Source organism: Lobosporangium transversale (genome assembly GCF_002105155.1).
Source record: "Lobosporangium transversale strain NRRL 3116 chromosome Unknown BCR41scaffold_12, whole genome shotgun sequence".
Taxonomy (NCBI): domain Eukaryota; kingdom Fungi; phylum Mortierellomycota; class Mortierellomycetes; order Mortierellales; family Mortierellaceae; genus Lobosporangium; species Lobosporangium transversale.
The window spans coordinates 609068-627593 of NW_019028990.1; the positions used below are offsets into that span (position 1 = coordinate 609068).

Genomic DNA, 18526 nt, shown 5'->3' on the forward strand with positions numbered 1-18526 from the left:
TTACTGTTTACATTTACCATACACTATGACTACTATTATAATCATCCCTATTTCTATCATTCACTTAATATTTTTCATATATATTCGTAACAACTGTTCTGTAGAAATATAATCTAATCCTGTATAATTCATGGAAGAATAGGGACAAATCGTAATGTTGGTAATTATTGATTTGCTGCTTGCTGATAATGAGTTGAAGCTTTTCTTTTTTAATTCACCGACGGCCACGGCCACGACCATTTTTCTTGCCACGATCTTCACGTCCACCTGATGATCTATTGCTTCGTGATCTATCTTTAATGGCTGTGATCTTGCGCTGCATCTTTCCTTCATATCCTGTTTAAGAAGAAAAGAAAAGAAAGACATGATAGGACAGGACAGGACAATGTATAAGTAGATAAAAAAAAAAAAAAAAAAAAAGGATGTGTTCATCCTTTAACCTAACAATATCTTCAATCGAATAGAAAGAGGCACTTACGGAATTTCTTCTTCTCCTTGGCATTCTTGATCTTGTTGGCACCTTTCAGCGTGGTAGCTGAGGATGAGCCGATCTTCCGCCTCTTCCTATCACTATCATTCTCACCCTCATCGTCGTCATCATTATCATTGTCCTTAGCATTTGTTCCTGATGAAGCTGATGAACCCTTTGATTTCTTCTTTTGATTCTTTTCCATCGTAGCGGTGTTATTTTTTGGTAACCCAAATAACCCATCATCCTGATTCATATCTTCGATCACTGTTACAGTCGTAAGAGATGTCTTGGTCTTGAACTCTGATTTCTTTGGTTTTGTCTTCTGTCCTTTAACCTTTTCATCATCACTACCGCTTTCATTACCCTCTTGTTCATCTCCAGAAAAAACACTCTTGTCTTCTTCTTCATCACTAAGCGGTTCACCATACTTGATCTTCAATTCTATTACAAAGAAATAATTCAATAGAACATTAGTTAGGAATTAGAATAAGAATAGGAATAGGAATAGGAATAGGAATGGAAATGGGAATGGGAATAGGAATAAATAGATTCTTTTTCGTTCATCAGACACTCATTCAAGAATAATAAGACGTTGACAATAATAACTAAATAAAAAATCACTTTACGTCTTCTGTATTTCTCATACTCTTTGAGCTTTTCTTCTTGCATCTCTTTCCTAGCAGCTCTTGCCTATTGAAAAAAATAAATAAATAAAGTGTGAATGAGCTTTTTTTTTTTTTTTTTTTTTTTTTTTTAGAAATAATAATAATAATAATAATAATAATACCTCTTTGCGAGCTTCCAGTTTTTCTTCATGTTCCTTCTTTTTAGCAATCTCGCGAGCAACATTCTGACGATGAACTTTACGCTTATGGAATCCTGTCAAATACTCTCTATAAACAATAAAAAAAAAAAAAAAAAAAAAAAAAAGGACCCACTGATAAGTAATTGCTTATGAGACAACTCTCATAGAGAGGGACAATAGATTAAACTCGAGCGATGAAAGTTTCGAGAAAGAAAGAGGACAGAAGGCGGAGGGGGGACCAATTTTTTTTTTACTTTCTAGCTTCGGTATCGAATGTCACCTCGGCAACCTGCTCCTTCCGTGCCTTGCGCTTCTTGGCATAGACTTCTGACCCACTGGATAATAACTGTGCGTTATTACTCATATTGAAATAAATAATTGATCTGTTGGAATTTGCTCAATATCCTCTGCTTTTAAATATATAAATTCTGATAGCAAGTGTTGCTCTATTCTCTCTTTGTCTTCCTTTTCTTTTTTTCCCTTGAGTTTTAAAGGCAGCTATGCTCCTATTCCTGGAGAAGTATTGTCATGGAATGGTGTGAATGAGACGAGGTGTCTTGAAAAAAAAAAAAAAAAAAAAAGAAAAGCCAGGGTCAAGCTCTGTTGTTGTGGCTTGAGTGACTGTCCATCGCCACCAACTTTATTTTTAGTGATTACAATGATAAATGTCAATTGAAGCCCAAATTAGACAAGTGAATTTTCACGCGCTCGATTCAATTTATTAGATAATATAATTACACTGGGATCAACTACATGCAAACAGAAAAAGCAAACTTATGGGAATACACAACATGAAACGAACTTAGAGCAAAAACAAATGATATCAGGGATTGAAGAAAAAAAAGAGAAAAAGAAAAAAAGCAAGTAGGCAAAACAGATGATATGATTTTCCAAGCGGAAAGTTAAAAACTATGTACAAGAAATAAGAACACACCAGTATGCAACTCAAATCTAGCCACGGATGAATGGGGTTGAAGGAGAGGTTGAGTAGCCGGTGTAGAAATTTGAATGAGGGCTCGACTCATAAAAGCAGTAGCGATCGACAAGATCAACATAGCTTGATGATCCAACTTGAGGTCGGTCAGCTTCGGATTGAATAGATTTAATCGAAACAGACGAATCATTCTCTCGGCTGGACCACGAGTTGTAACCGTTCTTCTTGGAAACAACAGGTTGATCAAATTCGATGTGGAAATGCTCTGGAGGAGAAGCAGCCGCCAAATAAGGGTTCACGAACTTTGGCGAAGATGCATAAAGTGAATGCTGATATCCGGGAGGTGACTGGATTGGAGCGATGTATTCGCTCGGTCGATAGGCAGTTTGGCTGACGTTGGGAATATCCATTTTAGAGGAGGTATAACGCGAGGGAATGCTAATAGGCTGGCTATAGGCCGCAGAGAGCGAAGTAGACAAATCGTAGCGGTTATTTGTCTTTTTCTTGAGAACCGGCTTGTTATAATCAGAGATTTGTGAAGCCAGGAGGATGCTATTCATCTGCTTGGAGAGATCAGATGATGTGGGCTTGGGTGCGGTCACGACGACGCGCTTGCATTCAACTTGATAGTTCATTCCATTGTTACTGTCCCAAAATTCCCGACCAATTACTTGGTACCGTACTGCAAAGCAGAAGGTCTTCTCCACTATGGATTTCTCCATAGCCAGGGCAATTTTGAATGTAAACCGGTCAACAGCTACACCAGGAATGGACTCCTTGTATTCTGCATTGACTTCTGATTGAGTCTGCCAAAAGTCAGCCGTGTAACGTACAGAAACATGCTTGTGGAAAGCAATGTTTTGAATTAGGATGGTGCCAACGAGTTCTGATTGGTCCTCAGAGAGCTCCACATTTTCAACACATAGAGGAGTGGCACCAGCATCAATATTGCCAGGTTTGAAGGCACCCTTAGCAACAGGACTCCAGTTAGTCAAGGTAAGCTTAATATCGCTGGTAGACTGTTCCTCTTGACCAGCATCAATGATAGTCTCGCGGTCAGCAATGCAGGAGGGTGTTTCGCCTTGCAAGAACAGACGAACATGTTCGAGCTGGGTGTTAAAATGCACGAACTTTGGACTAGACATATTAGGTGTGGAATGGAAGCGAATAGGCGAGGGTCTCGCTAAACTATTGTTGTTTGAATCTGCCACGACAGAACTCTTCAAAGCAGACTTGATGGGAAGTCCGCTTTTAAGCAAAGGAACAGCCTGCTTGTGAGTGGGAGAGGTTGGGGTAGGGGGGGTGGTGCTGATTTTTGGTGCTGGATGGTCATCGCTATTCTTAGTGATGATAGTGGCGGGAGAGGGGACAGGGGTAGTTGGAGAGGTATTGGAATCTCTGATAGCATTAGAAGACTGGAACGAAGTTGAATCAAGTCGAGGTATATTTGGGCTTTGAGCATTGAGTGGTGCTGATCCAGGCTCAGACACTGCAAGGCTGTCTTCAGAAGCATAAGTAAAGAGGCGCTGACCAGAAGGTACAGAGGTTGTTCGTCTCAAAGAGAGGGTCACTCTCTTGTTGGTGGCAGCGAGAGGATGAGGCAAGGTCCTGAAAACAACCCGGTCGGGGCTGGCAAGGACGATGGGTTGTGTAGGAGAGGATGAGAGAGACATTTGGTACGAAAAGCAAAGGAAAAGAAAGATATGGTAACGAGGGAGGATATGCTCTCGTTGAGCTTGTTTACTGATGGATGGATGAAGCAATCAATAAAAAAAAGGGCCTGGTTGTATGCCGAAGAATACAGGATGTAAGATATGAGGAGAGAAAGAGAAAGAGAAAGAGAAAAAGAGGTAAAGGAATGAGAAAGATAGAGAAAAAGAGGAGCGAGAAGGGATGGAAGGAATGAGAACAAGAGTAAGAATAGTAAAAGTACAAGATATGAGAAACTAAGGGTATATGTGTCAAGATAGACAAAATAGGAATGAGGAAAAGAAGAAAGAAGAAAAAAAAAAGAGAGAGGACAGGTTTAAAAAGAAAAGACCACGGTTTTAAAAAGGAGAAACAGAGAACAAAAGATATGATAAAGGCAGACAATAGGAGATAAAAAAAATGCAGGGTGAATGATAGAGATAAAGAAAAAAAATACCAGCGAATACAGGGGGGACGGAGGTCAAAAAAAGTTCGGCGGCAAAAAAAAAAAAATTATGATAGGGCATGGACCGCAGTTGAATATGTCGAGCAAGAGATAAGAAAACGGGAAAAAGCAAAAGCAAAAGCAAAAAATACAGGCAAATAGAAAGACAGATTAGGTTGGGAGAGAGAGAAAGAGAAATGGTTAGAAAAACGATTCTGATACGAGTCCATGGAATGGGTCTTACATAAGACAAAAGTAAGCACACATCATTCCTTATTCTTTTACGAAAGAGGGATGAGGTGACATTGAAAAAAAGTAAATGGAAATACACATGTATCATCCTTTTACCCATACAGTTCCCCAATTATTTTTGATTCCCCCCCTCCGCGTGTTTGGCAATTAAATATTTCAAATTTGAAATAGTGCGTTTGTTTCCTACCTGAAAATGTTCTGTGTAGTTTCTTGACTTTTAAGACTAGACTGCTGTGATCCAATTAGGCTGCCTATTAGGATTGTTCTATAAAAATAAAAATAACAATTAAAACAAACGAGACGTCAGTTCTTCGTGCCATGGACTGGGAAAGGTTGAAGTGGTTTTCTCTTTGCCATCTTGACAAATGGATGGTCAAAGACATATTTATGCGTACAAAAGATAGACACATCCCACAATCCCATGACCAGAGGAGAGGTCCGTTCATCAAGTCATTGTTTGATTATAAACAAGTTCATCCAATGCACACAATAATTCAGGAAAAAATAAAACTCATGGAGCAAACTAGCAAACGCGTAAACTACTAGACTGCGAATTGTGCAGAAGTAGGGGGAGAAATCAACTTTCTGTCAAAGCCCAAAATGATAATTGTCTGACCAAGTTCCTCCTTTGCGCACGGCTTGCCTGATCCAGGGAAAGTTGTGGGGGAAAAGATGAGGATGTGGACATAAAAGAAGGCGATAATACACACAAATAAGCAGGCAAAGTTGTTGGGAATCTATCCAGACCATTTGGAATGAACAGAAAACGGGCAACAAACAAAGCTGTTGAAGAAAAAAAAAGGGGGATAGTGGTTTGCATGATATGCATGAGATAAATAGAAAGAAAGTAAAAAGAAGTTCCAAGTGAGAACGGGATGAGCAAGCTGTCGATTGTGCATGCATAGGATATGCACGGGACACAGACTTTCATCTGTGGCGATCACCCCGATGTCTATGCACAGTGGCCGAGGCCACAAAAAGTATAGTCTTTTAAGACTGAAAAAAATGATAACACTATGATCAAAATCCTTTTTGCAGGCGCTTGTTTGTTTTTGTTGCGAAGCTTTTTTCATTTTACAACACAAAAAGCCAAATAAACAAACAAAACAAACTAATATTTCTCCTTGTCAATGGCCTTCACAGGCAAGCCAAAAAAGGCTTGCCTTAAGGATAATCGTGATAGATGAATACAAACAAATCTCACAGATCATTACTAGCCAAATTGGCAGAAAAAGAGAGAATATGGTACAGGATCATAACTGCCTTGGGAGTAGAAGCCAATGAACTTTGGACGTTGGCATGCCAGCCAGAGCAAAAGAGAGGTGCACAAAAAAAAAGGGAGAGAAAGTTTGCGGGAACACCAAAAGTAACAAAAAAAGACACCTATTCCCATGATAAAAATACGACTGCTGGACGGGACAGATACATGCAGACTGTAGACGTATCGCTGGGAAAGGAATGCAACTAATCTACCATTTGATACTAATCCTGTATTAATGCTAGGCACAAAATAAGATGACTACAATAACTATGTGAAGGTGGAAAGGTTGAGAGAATGTGTAGAGGAATTAAAGCCCTACCTGAAGCTTTTTTTTTTTTTTTTTTTTTTTTTTTGAAAGGAAGAAAATAAACGTGTGCGTGGACAGTAAAGAACAAGTGTGCGTGGTGGTGCGTTACAAGGATGGAGAGATTAAGAGAGAGAGCAGAAAGAGGATGAAAAGCCGACTTTTTCGGAATATAAGATGGGTGAATATGTAAAGAATAGAGAGACGCAGAGGAATGAAAAAGGCACAATAAAAGGGCGAAGAAGGGGAAAAAAAGCCGCTTTTATTTTCTTCAAGCTGAAAACGAGTTGAAGGAATGGAAGAAGCTTGAATAAATATGAAAGATTAAAAATGCATTCAATTGAATAGAACTTCTTGACCTTGTCAGCCTGCTTATCTCTAGACTGGAAAAAGAACGAAGATTCCCTATCTCACTCTCACATCCTTTGCCACTCCTCTGAGTCTTGTCCTTTACTGTGCGGTTCTCGCAGATGTGGACTATTTTTATACTCCACCTGGTCCTCTTTCTCTTACTACCATCATCTGTTGATCTCCTTATCGTCTTTGTCTTCTATAACGCTCCATGATACCATACGAGCACTCTTTTTGTCTAAACGGCACTATCCATCTTCTGCTCTATCAATTTGGTCTTTGTATTGGAAGCATAAGAATTTGAATAGAATGAGGTATCACCTCAGAGCTTTTTTTTTTTTTTTTTTTTTTTTTTTTTTTGCTCTATCATGGACGCCAAAGACTCCGTTATCTCCAACTCTTTTACGATTAAAAAAAACTGCTTGGCTTCTACAAATGGAATGTTTTATTTCTTTATTATTAATATTTTGGGTTTGTCATTCTCCGCTATGGCGTGAATAGATGGAGAAAAAGAAAATACAATGAGGCTTGGAATATTAGTAAAATTGCTAAAACAACCTCATCGTCCTTCTCTGTGGTTTCATTTTTCTTTTTCATTTTCCTGTTGGAAAAGGGATGGATAATGAATGCAAAAAAACATTGAATTATTGGTTAGGAAATCCACGCTAAGAAGCCAAGTTGATTTTCCAATGGAGACATGCAAGCACAGACCAATTATCTGCTGAGGAACCAGTAGATTCTCTTGCTCTCGTATTTCAGCCACATTGCAGGAAAAAAAAAAATCTTATCCAGATACAAGATTGGTCTCATAGTCAAAGATTAGTTAGTTTAGTTAGTTTATACATGTGAACATTCTAGGACAGCATAAATTTAATTGACAGTATGGTATAGCCTGATATACTTAATTGATATCAGGCACCCACGTAGACTCAGGTGTCAAACGCTGGGGCCGAACACATCAGCCCATGCAGACACAAACTCCTCTCAGCACAGTGGACTACAGATTACCCATTTCTTAAAAAGCCTCTTTTGTAAAAGATAAGGAAAGCAAGGAACAATGAACCTGAAGAGCGTAGGAATTAGAAAAAAAAAAAAAAAAGGTGGAGATACACTAAAAAGCAAGGACATCACTTCTCTCTATCAAGCTTTTGTAGGGGTAGCCAGATCGGAGATGAAACATCTTGCTCGTCTTCATCGCTCTTTTTAATTTTTATGATAATTTAAGCGTCGATCGAGCTATTCGGGATCTCAACTTAATAGGAACTCTAAAGTTGTTATTTTAAATCAAAATGGAAATAAATATACACAGTATGTATACACGTTTATATAGTATACTCCGTCCCATTTGGTCAGTGATTCATATATTTTTTGAATAATCTTGATTGAATTGGGAGCCAATTATATTCCTTGGCACCAGTTCGTCACAGAGGGTGAAATGTCAAAATCAGCCACCAAATCAATTCAATCATCGTTTTTTGAATAGAAAATATATGAATCACTGACCAACGAGTTGGAGGATAGGACCTGTAGGCAGTACAAAATGACATTTGTTTATCAGGTCATGGATTTTAGCACAGCAGAGAAACATCAGATGCAAAATAGGAATAATTATCCGAGTTCAGGCTGCATAACTCTTCTCTCATCCTTCATTCGCCAACGGCCAATATCCAACAACTACCTGAGTGTTCCTCTGAACGCTTTTTTGACAAGACAATTTTCTAGCCAAATAGACACAACTCTACTTGCTCATTTGCTAAGCCCGGTCTATCTAAGGGGAGTGAGACTTCTTTTGCATGTGGGAAGATGACTAATAACAACGGGCAATAGTTCTGCCTCCATGCAATGGAGGATTGATTGAATCCGTTTGACTTTCTGTTTTTTTTTTTTTTGAACTGAAGGATCTGCAAGGTCGGGAATGTTGTCATTCCCTTATCCATTTTCCTCATAGCCGAAAATGGTCCACACTATCTAACTTTGTTTAAGAGCCTAGATCACGCTAAAGGTTGCTGGGTTCATGCAATTATTCTGCGAGTTTTGTCTCATGACCTTCCTCCAACCAAATAGAATGCACTTTCCTGTGAAGGGGAACTGAATCCTGATCTTTTTACATCAATACCCAAATCTGAATTATTATATATACCGTAAAAGCTTTTTTTTTGTCCGTGTAAACAAAATATGAAACCATGAAAGGTTTCAATATATTCCATCCATGAAGCATTTGAGGAGTGTGTCTTTTCCTTGTTCTCAGTATTTGCCGTTTCAATTGAGGCTGTTACACTTGTGCTGCCTCTTCTCCTTCGTATTTGATACTATTCGTAAACACCCCAAACCAACATTACCAATCAAAACCTTTTTTTTTTTTTTTTTTTCCGTTTTATATAATATAAACTATCTTTAACTTGAGAATATTGTTGTTTGCAAGAGGACAGGACAAATTACTCGAATTAGACTGCCCTTTCTCTTCCTCACACACGCGTCAAAGTCACTTGGCTCTGCCTACGTAACACCTACTAAGCCTTCCAAATTCCTCAGTTCGCGACTTTGGAAAATAACAACATGTAATTGTTGGATGGCATATCTATAATTCGGTCTAGTTTCAAGTCTGCTTCATTCTTTGCTACGGCCTCGATCTCCTCAATGTCTCGTACGCCCCAAGATGGGTTACGGCCCCGCAGAGTTTCATCAAACTTTTTTTTTTTTTTTTTTTTTTTTTTTCAAAAAAAAAACAAAGGAGTGTCGTCAGCAAAAAAGACAGTAACATAGTGAACAGATTTGTCATGTGTGATGTGAAGTGTCAACCTGTTCAATCATAAAACACACCTGACGGTTACTTTCGGTATTGAATTTACCGTCCTTCTTGAATGGACCGTAGATAGCCAATCTTCCACCATTCCTAAGCACTTTCCCTGCTCCACGCACAATAGACTGGCCGACAATCCATGGTGAGATATGGAAAACATTTGTTGTGATCAATAGATCGTAAACACCGTGAATCGTTGGCGTTGCTGCGGAGTTCACTTGCTTTTGCTGATGCTGTTGGTCCTGTGATTGAAGACCAACTTTTTGAACTCGCTCCCAGTGCTCTGAGTTAGTTGCATCAAGCTCCAATGCTGGATTGATGTGATACCCTTCCTTGTTGAGTTCATCTGCATAGGCATCAATGCTGGTAAGGAGATTCGAATCATACTCTGTTGGTTGAAACACAACATTTGGATAGTCTTTTGAGAAGCGATAGATATGCTGTCCTGAACCAGACCCAACTTCAAGAACTATAGTTGACAAAAGGAAGGAAAAGAAAAAAACGAAAGTGAGAAAATTATAGCCCTTTTTTTTTTTTTTTTTTTTTTTCGGTGATAGTGAACTGTCACCTTAATATGCATATTGTTATTACCAAGGCGTGATTTATCCAGGATGGGCTTTAGCTGTTCCAGGATTACATCCTTGTTTCTATCCGCTGCGGCGTAAAAGACCTTACGATTGACTTGAACAAACTCACTCATGTTTTGTCTATTTGGATCGCTTACTCCAGACATAGTTATGTTTTCGTTATTGTCGATATGATTGCTGATGTTCTTGTTGGTAATACTGATGAACTTGTTCGCTTGATGATAAGCGACCCTTGAATAATCCAAGAAAGCGGAAAGAAGATAAAGAGATAAGAAAATAAAAAAGTGGAAGATGAGAAAACAAGTTTTTTTTTTACCAAGCTTGGTGTTGACGTGTACACATGCGTTGTTTCAGTTTGTTTCCGCCGCCACTTGGCTCTCGAATATTTACATTTCCTGCAGGAGAGCACAAATGTGCATTCGTATTCCAAGTTGTTGTACAAAGCGTGAACATGGTAACATGCCTGGTATAAATATATCAAAACCAGGGGTGAACGCTGGAAAAATAAAAAAAAAGGAAGAGAAGAGCAGGAGGATTCCCCGCATTGTTGCTGGAAGTTTGTGATCTCGTTGTTGTGGCTAAGACATTGTTGTGGCCGATTAGAAAACTAACCTAGCAAATGACTCACTTGGAAACTACGTTGCTTCCAGTTATCAGCAGCCAACATAAAACCTTCATAGGCTCTTAGTTTTATTGTATATTGCTATAATGCTTGTCATGATGACTGTCCTATATGAATAGTTTTTTTTTTTTTTTTTTTTTTTTTCAGGAGGGGTGGGGTGACTCTAAAATATAAGGTTTTTCATTTCTTGCATTGCTTTTTATGGCGTGCTTTCCAGTCCTCAATCTGACACAAGCGCGAGCAATAATATTTCTTTTTGCATCCTCCACATCGCTGAAATTGATCCTTCTTAGTCTCTTTGTTTTCACAATCCTTGGCTGCACAAGTCTTCAGTCCTTCTGAATCCACTTTCTGAGGCTCTCCAACTCTACCAGAAATTATTGTTCTCTTGGCACTGAGAACCTTGCATAAGAGTTCAAACGACCGTTGACTTCCATTCGAGGCCATAAAGGCCAATTCAAACAAATTCTGTGCACTATCAATGTTGTACAGACCAAAGTCCTTGCTGCCATAAATCATTCCCAAGAATTGAAGCGACTCAACCTCAAGTAAATGGTTCGCCTGGTTGAAATATGAAATCGCTGTCTGGAAATATTCCTGAGGCTCGGAACTATGGTACTGACTGCTCGAGGGCAACTTTTGACGGAACTCCCTATCAGTTGCTAACTGGAAGAACAATCGTCCTAGTTGTGTTCCAGATGGGCCATAGCCATACTGCAATCCACGAGTGTAGTATTCAATCGCCTTGTCCAAATCAACCTCTAGCTTAGGAGTCACATTAGCGTTGCCCTCCTGATAGATCATACCCAGGTTGTGCGCCGAATCCGGATAACCTATCAAGATCCAAATGAGTCGTCAAAAAAAAAAAAAAAAAAAAAAAAAAAAAAAACTCAACATCCTATCTTTATAAATTATACACGGGTTCAGTTTTTGTTAATAGCAGCTAATACCCACTTACCATCATCAGCAGTCTTGTTATACCACTCGATAGCCTTGTGCCATTGACCTTTCTGGTCATAGTACCATCCCACTTTATGCATAGCCATGGGATTACCGACCTCAGCAGCTTTGAGGTAGTAATCAAATGAAATCTGTTCTGGATCTTCGCCCTCCAAACAGTGTCGACCCTGACATTCCTTATGCTCGTGGAAATAAAACGATCCCAACTGAACAGCAGCCAACGAAAAATTGAATTTATCGAACGCATAGTCGTAGTAGGCCTTGGCTTCTCTAAAGTTGGGCGCAGCCAGTGGTGACTTTGGTGCTTCGCCTCCGTTAACACCATTATCACGGAAGCCGGCCAAGAGTAAGCCCTGAGTCAACACTTCCTGAACAGTCAATTGATCCATAGGCGTCTCACGAGGCTTCATGTTGAGATATTTTTGTGCCTTTCCAAGATCCATATCATTTGCAATATAGGCTGCTGAGACCGCTTTTTGAATTTCCTGCAGATTGAGAACCTCCTGTGTGAAAACTTCAGGTCCTCGTTTGAGTTTAGAAAGGTTAGAGTTGCGTTCTTTGCGATCCTCTATAAACTTGCGAGCCATCTCTGGGAAAAGAATGGGAACCTTCGCCTCGATCGACGGATCGACCACATGATAGAGGGCAAGCAGAATTTGACACTGCTCACGAGAAAGGTTCATAAAAGGTTTGAGGCTCCCTTGCTTGCCTAATGGGGTTGAAGTGGGACCATCGGGATTCAAGAGATTAGTCTCTTCGCAAGCTTTTTCAAATATTTCTTCAATTAGCACCATGGTTGCTGTTTGATGTTTTTTTAATTCAATGAGAAAAGATCTTTTTTTAATTTTTTAATTTAATAAACAAAAGTGACCGTTTCATTAAATTCCAGGTTTGTGGCGCGACTAGTTTCCAAGTCCTCATATAAAAACACCCTCTGTAATCGTGACTCTCAGTGCGCTGTCAATCAATGATCTTGCCAGCATGCTTACCCACCATCACCATTATCACTACTATTACTGCTGGCTCTCTAACCGTAGTGTCTACTTTTACTAGAAATTACACTTATTCTTATATTTGTCAATGTTGTTGTCACACAAGTTTATTAATGTTGACTCATTTAAGCTATATCATAAACATTGCCGGATGCTATAGTTTCTAAGTCTAGGCCACTTCGGGTTGAATAGATCTCATGATATTTGTAAGTGAGAGAAATTACCGGAAAAGGCCAGTCACCCAACAATTATAGTAATTGACTGCCTTGGATGTATCTAGTAATCCTACATTTTCCACTCATTATCCTTGGCCACAAGAGACCGAGGCTATCTCCAGAAAGTATAGCCCGTTCCATTTGGTCGCGATCCCTTATATTTTTTGAATACTCTTAAATGTATTGGCAGCCAATTGACTCGCTTGTTATTGCAAGTGGTGTGACTGGTCATTAAAATTAATTTCAGTTTATTTTGTATCCACTAATCTGTCGAACCAGCTTAAAGGAATCTTTGCGCAAAGCCTCTGTAGTCATAGGCGGGTCCGCCTCACCTAGAAACTACCGAGTATAAAAGCCAAAGAAACTTCCTTCTTAATAAAGTCTTCAGTTTTCCCCACATGTCTTATTCTTCACCCGCAGTTCATCTTGCCATTTATCTTTTTCCCCTTTTCACAACAAGCATTTGTCTTCCGGTAACTCAGTTTGTGAGCTCACCTATAAAGCTCCCATCTTTTCTTTTGACATTCTATGGCGCTGTTTGTAGTCAAGGTTATTTGACTCTATTTTCTCTTGTCAATCTTGTTGACACTCTTTGTCCTGCCTTTTCCTGATTGTGTCTATCTTTCTATCCCTTAAGCAAAGATATTTTTTACAACAATGCCACCAAGCCAATTTATTAGGATTAAGATATGTGGGGTCTATATGTTGTCTAAATAGTCCTCCCCATAAAAAAAACACAATCTAGACCAAGCATAGAAATAAAGAGATTAGTCAAGAAAGCACTGTCAAGCGAATACTTACAACTTCTTCAAGACGAAGGCCTTTCCCGACCTAGTCATGTTTGTAGTAGCTCATGAAAAATTTTAGACAGACAAATAGTAACCAGGGAGCAGAAGTGAGAATAGGATGTGGATTCACACATCACATCCATGGGGCATTTATCCAAATTTGTATCAAAATAAAACTGCAAGGTTGTCTCGGGCACCACACCATGGGGCATAGAGCTGTTAGTATGTCTGTATTATAAATTTTCATGAAACACGTGTACTGTGAAATATGCAACTGATCATATCCTATTGTTGTTGCCGGCTTGGTGTCTTTCCTCCCCATGGATTCAAAGAAGGCTATTTTGGTATCTCGAATTTGGACTCAACCTGTCAGTGAGCATTGGTGCAACGCATATAAGGCACACAGGCTGTTGACGAGCCTACTTCTCACCTTCACCGCTTGACGCAGGTCAGGGTTGTGACGGTCTAGCGAAGAAAACGTAAGGGCATTAACAATACCAGGATCGCATTAGACGGTAGTTGTGGTATTTGCAGATGAAAATAGGGAAGAACTGCGCAAACCCAGCGGATCAAATAAAAGAAAAAGTGAGTCGACTCAAGCGGAGGACGACAAGTCCAATAGGCCAAGCAGGGATAAGGGACCAAGGAAAAAGTAGCGATCGCTTCTTTTACTTCTTTTTACTCGCCATTGTTTATGACAATGGCACAGACACAATTTTGTAATATAGCACTAATAGATAAATTAAAATATCGCTATTCAATAAACCTGAGCAAGGAGAAGTGAGCACACCAAGCGGATTGCCGCAGCTGCATCATCAGAATTTTCTCAAGCAAGTGGCAAGTTGTTTCTATGAGTGGCGGAATAGGAATCCTCTCTCAAATGAATTGCCATTTGACGATAGGCTCGTCACTAAGAGCGGACAATTTGCCTTGCAGCACGTTCATTCGCTGCAAGTGGCTTCGACCTCTGGTGACGAAGTTCATGTGCACATGCACGTACTGAAAGGCAAATCTGGCTTGCTCTTGCAGACACTTCTCTCTCAGGCTGGGACCAAACTTGACATTTTGGCTGGAGGTCTCTTTTTTAAAATTGAAAAAGTTTCTAAGTCAAACACACCGCTCTTTTTTTTCTGTCATTTTCACCACAGGGGACAGCTTTTTTTTTTTTTTTTTTAAAATCCTTTTTTTTCAAGCAAAGTCCTACAGATCAGAGGAAAATGGCCTACGTGTGAAGCATGCTACTGTTTTTCTTCACAATCTCATTTATTCATCCGATTATCACTACGAAATTTACCTCTCATCATTCTCACCTTTAAAAAAATATAGAAAAATTAAAAGAAATAAAAAAAAGCTATTCCCTATGGTGTAAATGACTAAGAAAAAAAAAGAGCCTTTCCTAGCGGTGTGTTTGACTTAGAAACTTTTTCAAAGAGACCTCAGGCTGGTGACGAGACTGAGAAATGAGTTCTTTGCGCACTAAAGATTGTCACGTCACAATGACCCAGAAAATGGCACGTGGCTGATTTGAAAAAAATATTTTCTCACGCAAAGCCTAACCTTGAAATAAAGGAACAAATTTATCAGTTGCTCCTTTCTTTCCTTTGCTCCACTTCATTTTCGCCACCTTTTTCATATTTCACCACTTACCTCTTTTATTCATTCCAAGCCTTCATTTATTGCCTTTCTTTTCCTTTCCTTCTTTTTTTTTTGCCTTACACATTTTTCATTATTGTTTCCATACCGTGACCACGGGTGAAAGAGTAAGAATATACTTTTGCCTATTTAGCCATCATTCTCCCTGCATTTCAACCACACTCAGTCCCACTCATCTTAATTTTCAATGGCCACCACAAGGAGCTCAACACAAAAAAACATGGCTGCAAATGATTCCACAGAGAGCCAAGCACAAAAAAACATGGCTGCAAATAAGCCTGAGGATGCCTCCACACTCAATAAACGAAAAAGAGAAAACCAACACCCACAACGAAAAAAGCGCGCCATCCCACTGCTGCTGCAGCTGAACTGCGTTGTTGAGGGAGAAGCAACGTCGTTCCCAGTAGAGATTTTCTGCGATAAATCGGTCGGTGAACTCAAGCAAGCCATCAAGGTAGCGAAGAAGCCAGAACTTGATCATGTTGCCGCAGATAAGCTAACTCTCTACAAAGTCTCCATTCCTGACGAAGACAAGACTGTTGTTGAGTCAGAAATTGTGTCGAAAGAGACTCTCGTATCCGCGTCAATGGAGCTTTGGGAGATATTTACTTCTGAACTTCCAAGGAAAACGATCCATGTTTTTGTCAAGCCACCGCAGCGAGGTATGTATTAGCTCTTGATGGACTGATGATATTTCAATTGATGAAGCTATCTCATCACGGTCACGTGTATCTCTCCCTTTTTTATGTTGTTGAGATGAATCTCGGCAACACTATTTAACTGGGGGCGACTTTGGATTTCATCTCTATAAAAGAATTTGAAAAGTCGCCCCCATGGTCCATGCGCATGCTCTGACTCTCACTGTTGTCTGAGAACACAGTTTTCATTTTTATTTTTATTTTTATTTGACCTGTTTACATTGATGCATTTGTTAGTTTTTCTGATTGAATCTGTTTCGCGTTTCGCACACCATTAGCTGGCGTTTATATCTCATTGACAGCAATATATTCTTTGATCTGATCAAAATACTAACATTTCTGCCATTGCCGCGCTCTCTTATCTTTCTAGAGTCATCGGAACAGATTCTCAAGAGAAAAATTGATGAAGGTAATAATTTGTTTTTTGCTGTATAAATAGATTGACTTGGTGACTGACTATATGTTATGGTACTAACCAACTGTCTATGTGTACGATGATCATAATTAGATCCACAGTATATTCCACCTTCAAAGAAGATGCGCATTGAGAAAGGGTGGAGAGAATACAGGGCTTCTGATGGCAAAATGGTCACGTTACCACCCCTTTGGATCGCAATGCTGGAGAATCCTAAACGCCCACCCGATCCACGTAATAAGTTTAATCATCTGAAAAGCGATAATCAGCCTGGTGATCAAGTTGACATTCCATCCTTGGGCCTCACACCGAAAGAATTTAAGGAATACAATTCGGAATTTATGATTACGGATCAGATGCTGGAATTGTGGAAGGAGATTAGTGCTGAACAAAGGTTTTCATTTCGGCGAGTCCTTTCTGGCCCTATGGGGGTTGGCAAGTCATATCTATCCTATTTCCTTGCTGCAAAAGGATATGCGGAAGGGTGGCTTACCCTTTATATACCAGATGCCGCGATATTAGATCAAGGTACGGAGGAAAAATCGGCAAAGGCACTGTTAAGGCGCTTCTTCGCTTTCAACAGGGATATCTTGACGGCATCTGATCTGGAAAGTCTCCTCGACTTTTCTGAAGTTATAGATTGCTCAATTGTGGCTGCTCGCGCAGTATTCGACCTATTCAAACAGAAGGAGCGCAAAACACTGTTCATTATCGACGAACATGGAAAGTTATTCCAAGAAAAACCGTACGTGCCGGATAGATACCTGTTCTTGCACCATCTAAAGGACCTCACTCGATGGGAAGCTAAATCCAAAGGATCTAGAGTGATATTTACAGGAACAGCCCATGCCGAATATGAATTGCAGATTATGGAAGACAGCGCTCGAGTTACCTTATTGTACTTTGTTGGCCCACTATCCGAGACAGTGTTTTCAAAATGGTTGGAGGTCCACCTGAACCAACCCGATATTGTCCAGGATATAATGAGGATTACAAACCGTGTGCCACGAGAGTTTATGTCTCTCATCCGGTCAATTGAGGAGGAAACACCACTCACAAGAGATAGCATTGATGAGTATGTAGCTTGGAGAACAAACAAGCTTCGCCATGTAGTTTGGAATTACTACAAAGCTCTCAGCGAGGTCTCGAAGAAGATGTTCGCTAAAAGCCTTGCAACAGTCTTCCTTGGCAACAACTCGCAGAGTGGTGATTTTGAATGGGATTTCCGTGACCTAGAGCTTATCTATCGTCTCAACAAGAACCGCGGAGCCATAAACTATGTCTTGTGCCTCCCAGCGCAGAAAGCACTCTTTCAGGCGTTTACAAACATACCTCATCATGAGCATATTCTGAGGCAAGTTAGTCTTGGAGAGGTAGGTGATGATTTCAAGTTGACACTGTTGGTCCAGTTTTTGACTTTAACCAAGCCAATCGTTCTCAGAGCAACAAACCTTGTCGGCGAGAATCCAACGGAGATTATAATGAACTTTAAGGATCATGGGACAATCCATCAAAACATGACTTCTCTTGGACGTGGCTATGGACATGTACTGAGCCATTGTCATTCGAGTTATTCTCGCTTTGATTTCATACTCGACGCAATGTTTATCCAGGTGTCCATAAGTGATTTCTGCGAACACGAGAAGACACAAACTAAGCAGATCCAGAACGCTTTTGATAAGAGAGATCCCGACGGCAAAAATCAGATTGAAAGATATTTGGACGAAGTATTTGGAGGTAATCATTCCGCCTTAATTGACGATGGACATTTTGTTGTCAAAAAGGATGGAGAGCCAGTAACTGGATTTAAAATAGTTTACATGCGTGGTTCCCCTGGTGCACCAAACCACACTGGATTAATCAGCAAGTACAAAGATCTTCTTCATGTCAGCTTCAACGAGCTCAAAGAGAAACCATCTTAGAATTTTCGTCACAGTTACAGTAATAATATAGTTCTTAATCCTATAAAAAGGCTTGTCATAGAAATTTAATAACACGGTTCTTTATTTTTGAGATGTATCACGGCTAAAATATTTAACTGGGGGCGACTTTGGATTTCATCTCTATAAAAGAATTTGAAAAGTCGCCCTCCATGCTCCGTGCGCGCCACAGAGAGGTCACTCGCTTGTTAAGGCGACTGTTCGATGCTTGTTGGTTTTCCAAATCTGCTTTGATTTCACCATAATTTAGCGGAATTGATTAGCATCCCCTGAATAGCTGCCATCCGAAGGGACTAACTTCGAATGGACAAGATTTACTGTGTTGTTCAAAACAATAAAACGA

General features: G+C 39.8%; 8 protein-coding genes across 8 annotated transcripts; 3 read left to right on the top strand and 5 right to left on the bottom strand.

Annotated features, from left to right (window-relative positions):
* Window positions 1–86: 86 nt before the first annotated feature.
* BCR41DRAFT_385483 (nucleolar protein 12-domain-containing protein) lies at window positions 87–1824 on the bottom strand. The gene is made up of 5 exons (XM_022027673.1): window positions 1532–1824; window positions 1260–1365; window positions 1099–1162; window positions 479–913; window positions 87–336 (listed from the first exon to the last, which is right to left on the bottom strand). Exons 1-5 carry the CDS (start codon window positions 1639–1641, stop codon window positions 215–217), a joined length of 837 nt encoding a protein of 278 aa, XP_021882886.1. The 5' UTR covers window positions 1642–1824; the 3' UTR covers window positions 87–214.
* A 404-nt stretch (window positions 1825–2228) lies between these two features.
* Window positions 2229–3884, bottom strand: BCR41DRAFT_394889 (putative phosphatase regulatory subunit-domain-containing protein; the record flags this gene model as incomplete). Its single annotated transcript, XM_022028681.1, has 1 exon — window positions 2229–3884. One exon carries the CDS (start codon window positions 3882–3884, stop codon window positions 2229–2231), a length of 1656 nt encoding a protein of 551 aa, XP_021882887.1.
* A 187-nt stretch (window positions 3885–4071) lies between these two features.
* On the bottom strand, window positions 4072–4781 carry BCR41DRAFT_29193 (hypothetical protein). The gene has a single exon (XM_022020360.1). The coding sequence runs from the start codon at window positions 4695–4697 to the stop codon at window positions 4260–4262; it is 438 nt and encodes a 145-aa protein (XP_021882888.1). The 5' UTR covers window positions 4698–4781; the 3' UTR covers window positions 4072–4259.
* A 4103-nt stretch (window positions 4782–8884) lies between these two features.
* Window positions 8885–10178, bottom strand: BCR41DRAFT_385485 (hypothetical protein). Its single transcript, XM_022027674.1, has 3 exons — window positions 9905–10178; window positions 9334–9782; window positions 8885–9200 (listed from the first exon to the last, which is right to left on the bottom strand). The coding sequence occupies exons 1-3, from the start codon at window positions 10044–10046 to the stop codon at window positions 9042–9044; spliced, it is 750 nt and encodes a 249-aa protein (XP_021882889.1). The 5' UTR covers window positions 10047–10178; the 3' UTR covers window positions 8885–9041.
* A 524-nt stretch (window positions 10179–10702) lies between these two features.
* On the bottom strand, window positions 10703–12312 carry BCR41DRAFT_334829 (hypothetical protein; the record flags this gene model as incomplete). The annotated part of the gene is made up of 3 exons (XM_022021957.1): window positions 11481–12312; window positions 10925–11355; window positions 10703–10873 (listed from the first exon to the last, which is right to left on the bottom strand). The coding sequence occupies exons 1-3, from the start codon at window positions 12274–12276 to the stop codon at window positions 10703–10705; spliced, it is 1398 nt and encodes a 465-aa protein (XP_021882890.1). The 5' UTR covers window positions 12277–12312.
* Window positions 12313–13002: 690 nt separating this feature from the next.
* BCR41DRAFT_350783 (hypothetical protein) lies at window positions 13003–13597 on the top strand. Its single transcript, XM_022023683.1, has one exon. The coding sequence runs from the start codon at window positions 13088–13090 to the stop codon at window positions 13298–13300; it is 213 nt and encodes a 70-aa protein (XP_021882891.1). The 5' UTR covers window positions 13003–13087; the 3' UTR covers window positions 13301–13597.
* Window positions 13598–15074: 1477 nt separating this feature from the next.
* BCR41DRAFT_29232 (hypothetical protein) lies at window positions 15075–15932 on the top strand. Its single transcript, XM_022020366.1, has 2 exons — window positions 15075–15237; window positions 15332–15932. Exon 2 carries the CDS (start codon window positions 15351–15353, stop codon window positions 15801–15803), a length of 453 nt encoding a protein of 150 aa, XP_021882892.1. The 5' UTR covers window positions 15075–15237; window positions 15332–15350; the 3' UTR covers window positions 15804–15932.
* Window positions 15933–16200: 268 nt separating this feature from the next.
* On the top strand, window positions 16201–18165 carry BCR41DRAFT_350786 (hypothetical protein; the record flags this gene model as incomplete). Its single annotated transcript, XM_022023684.1, has 4 exons — window positions 16201–16237; window positions 16337–16416; window positions 16453–16799; window positions 16827–18165. Coding segments are annotated over 4 exons (1803 nt in total), but the record flags the coding sequence as incomplete, so codon positions are not given.
* Between the last annotated feature and the right edge of the window lie 361 nt (window positions 18166–18526).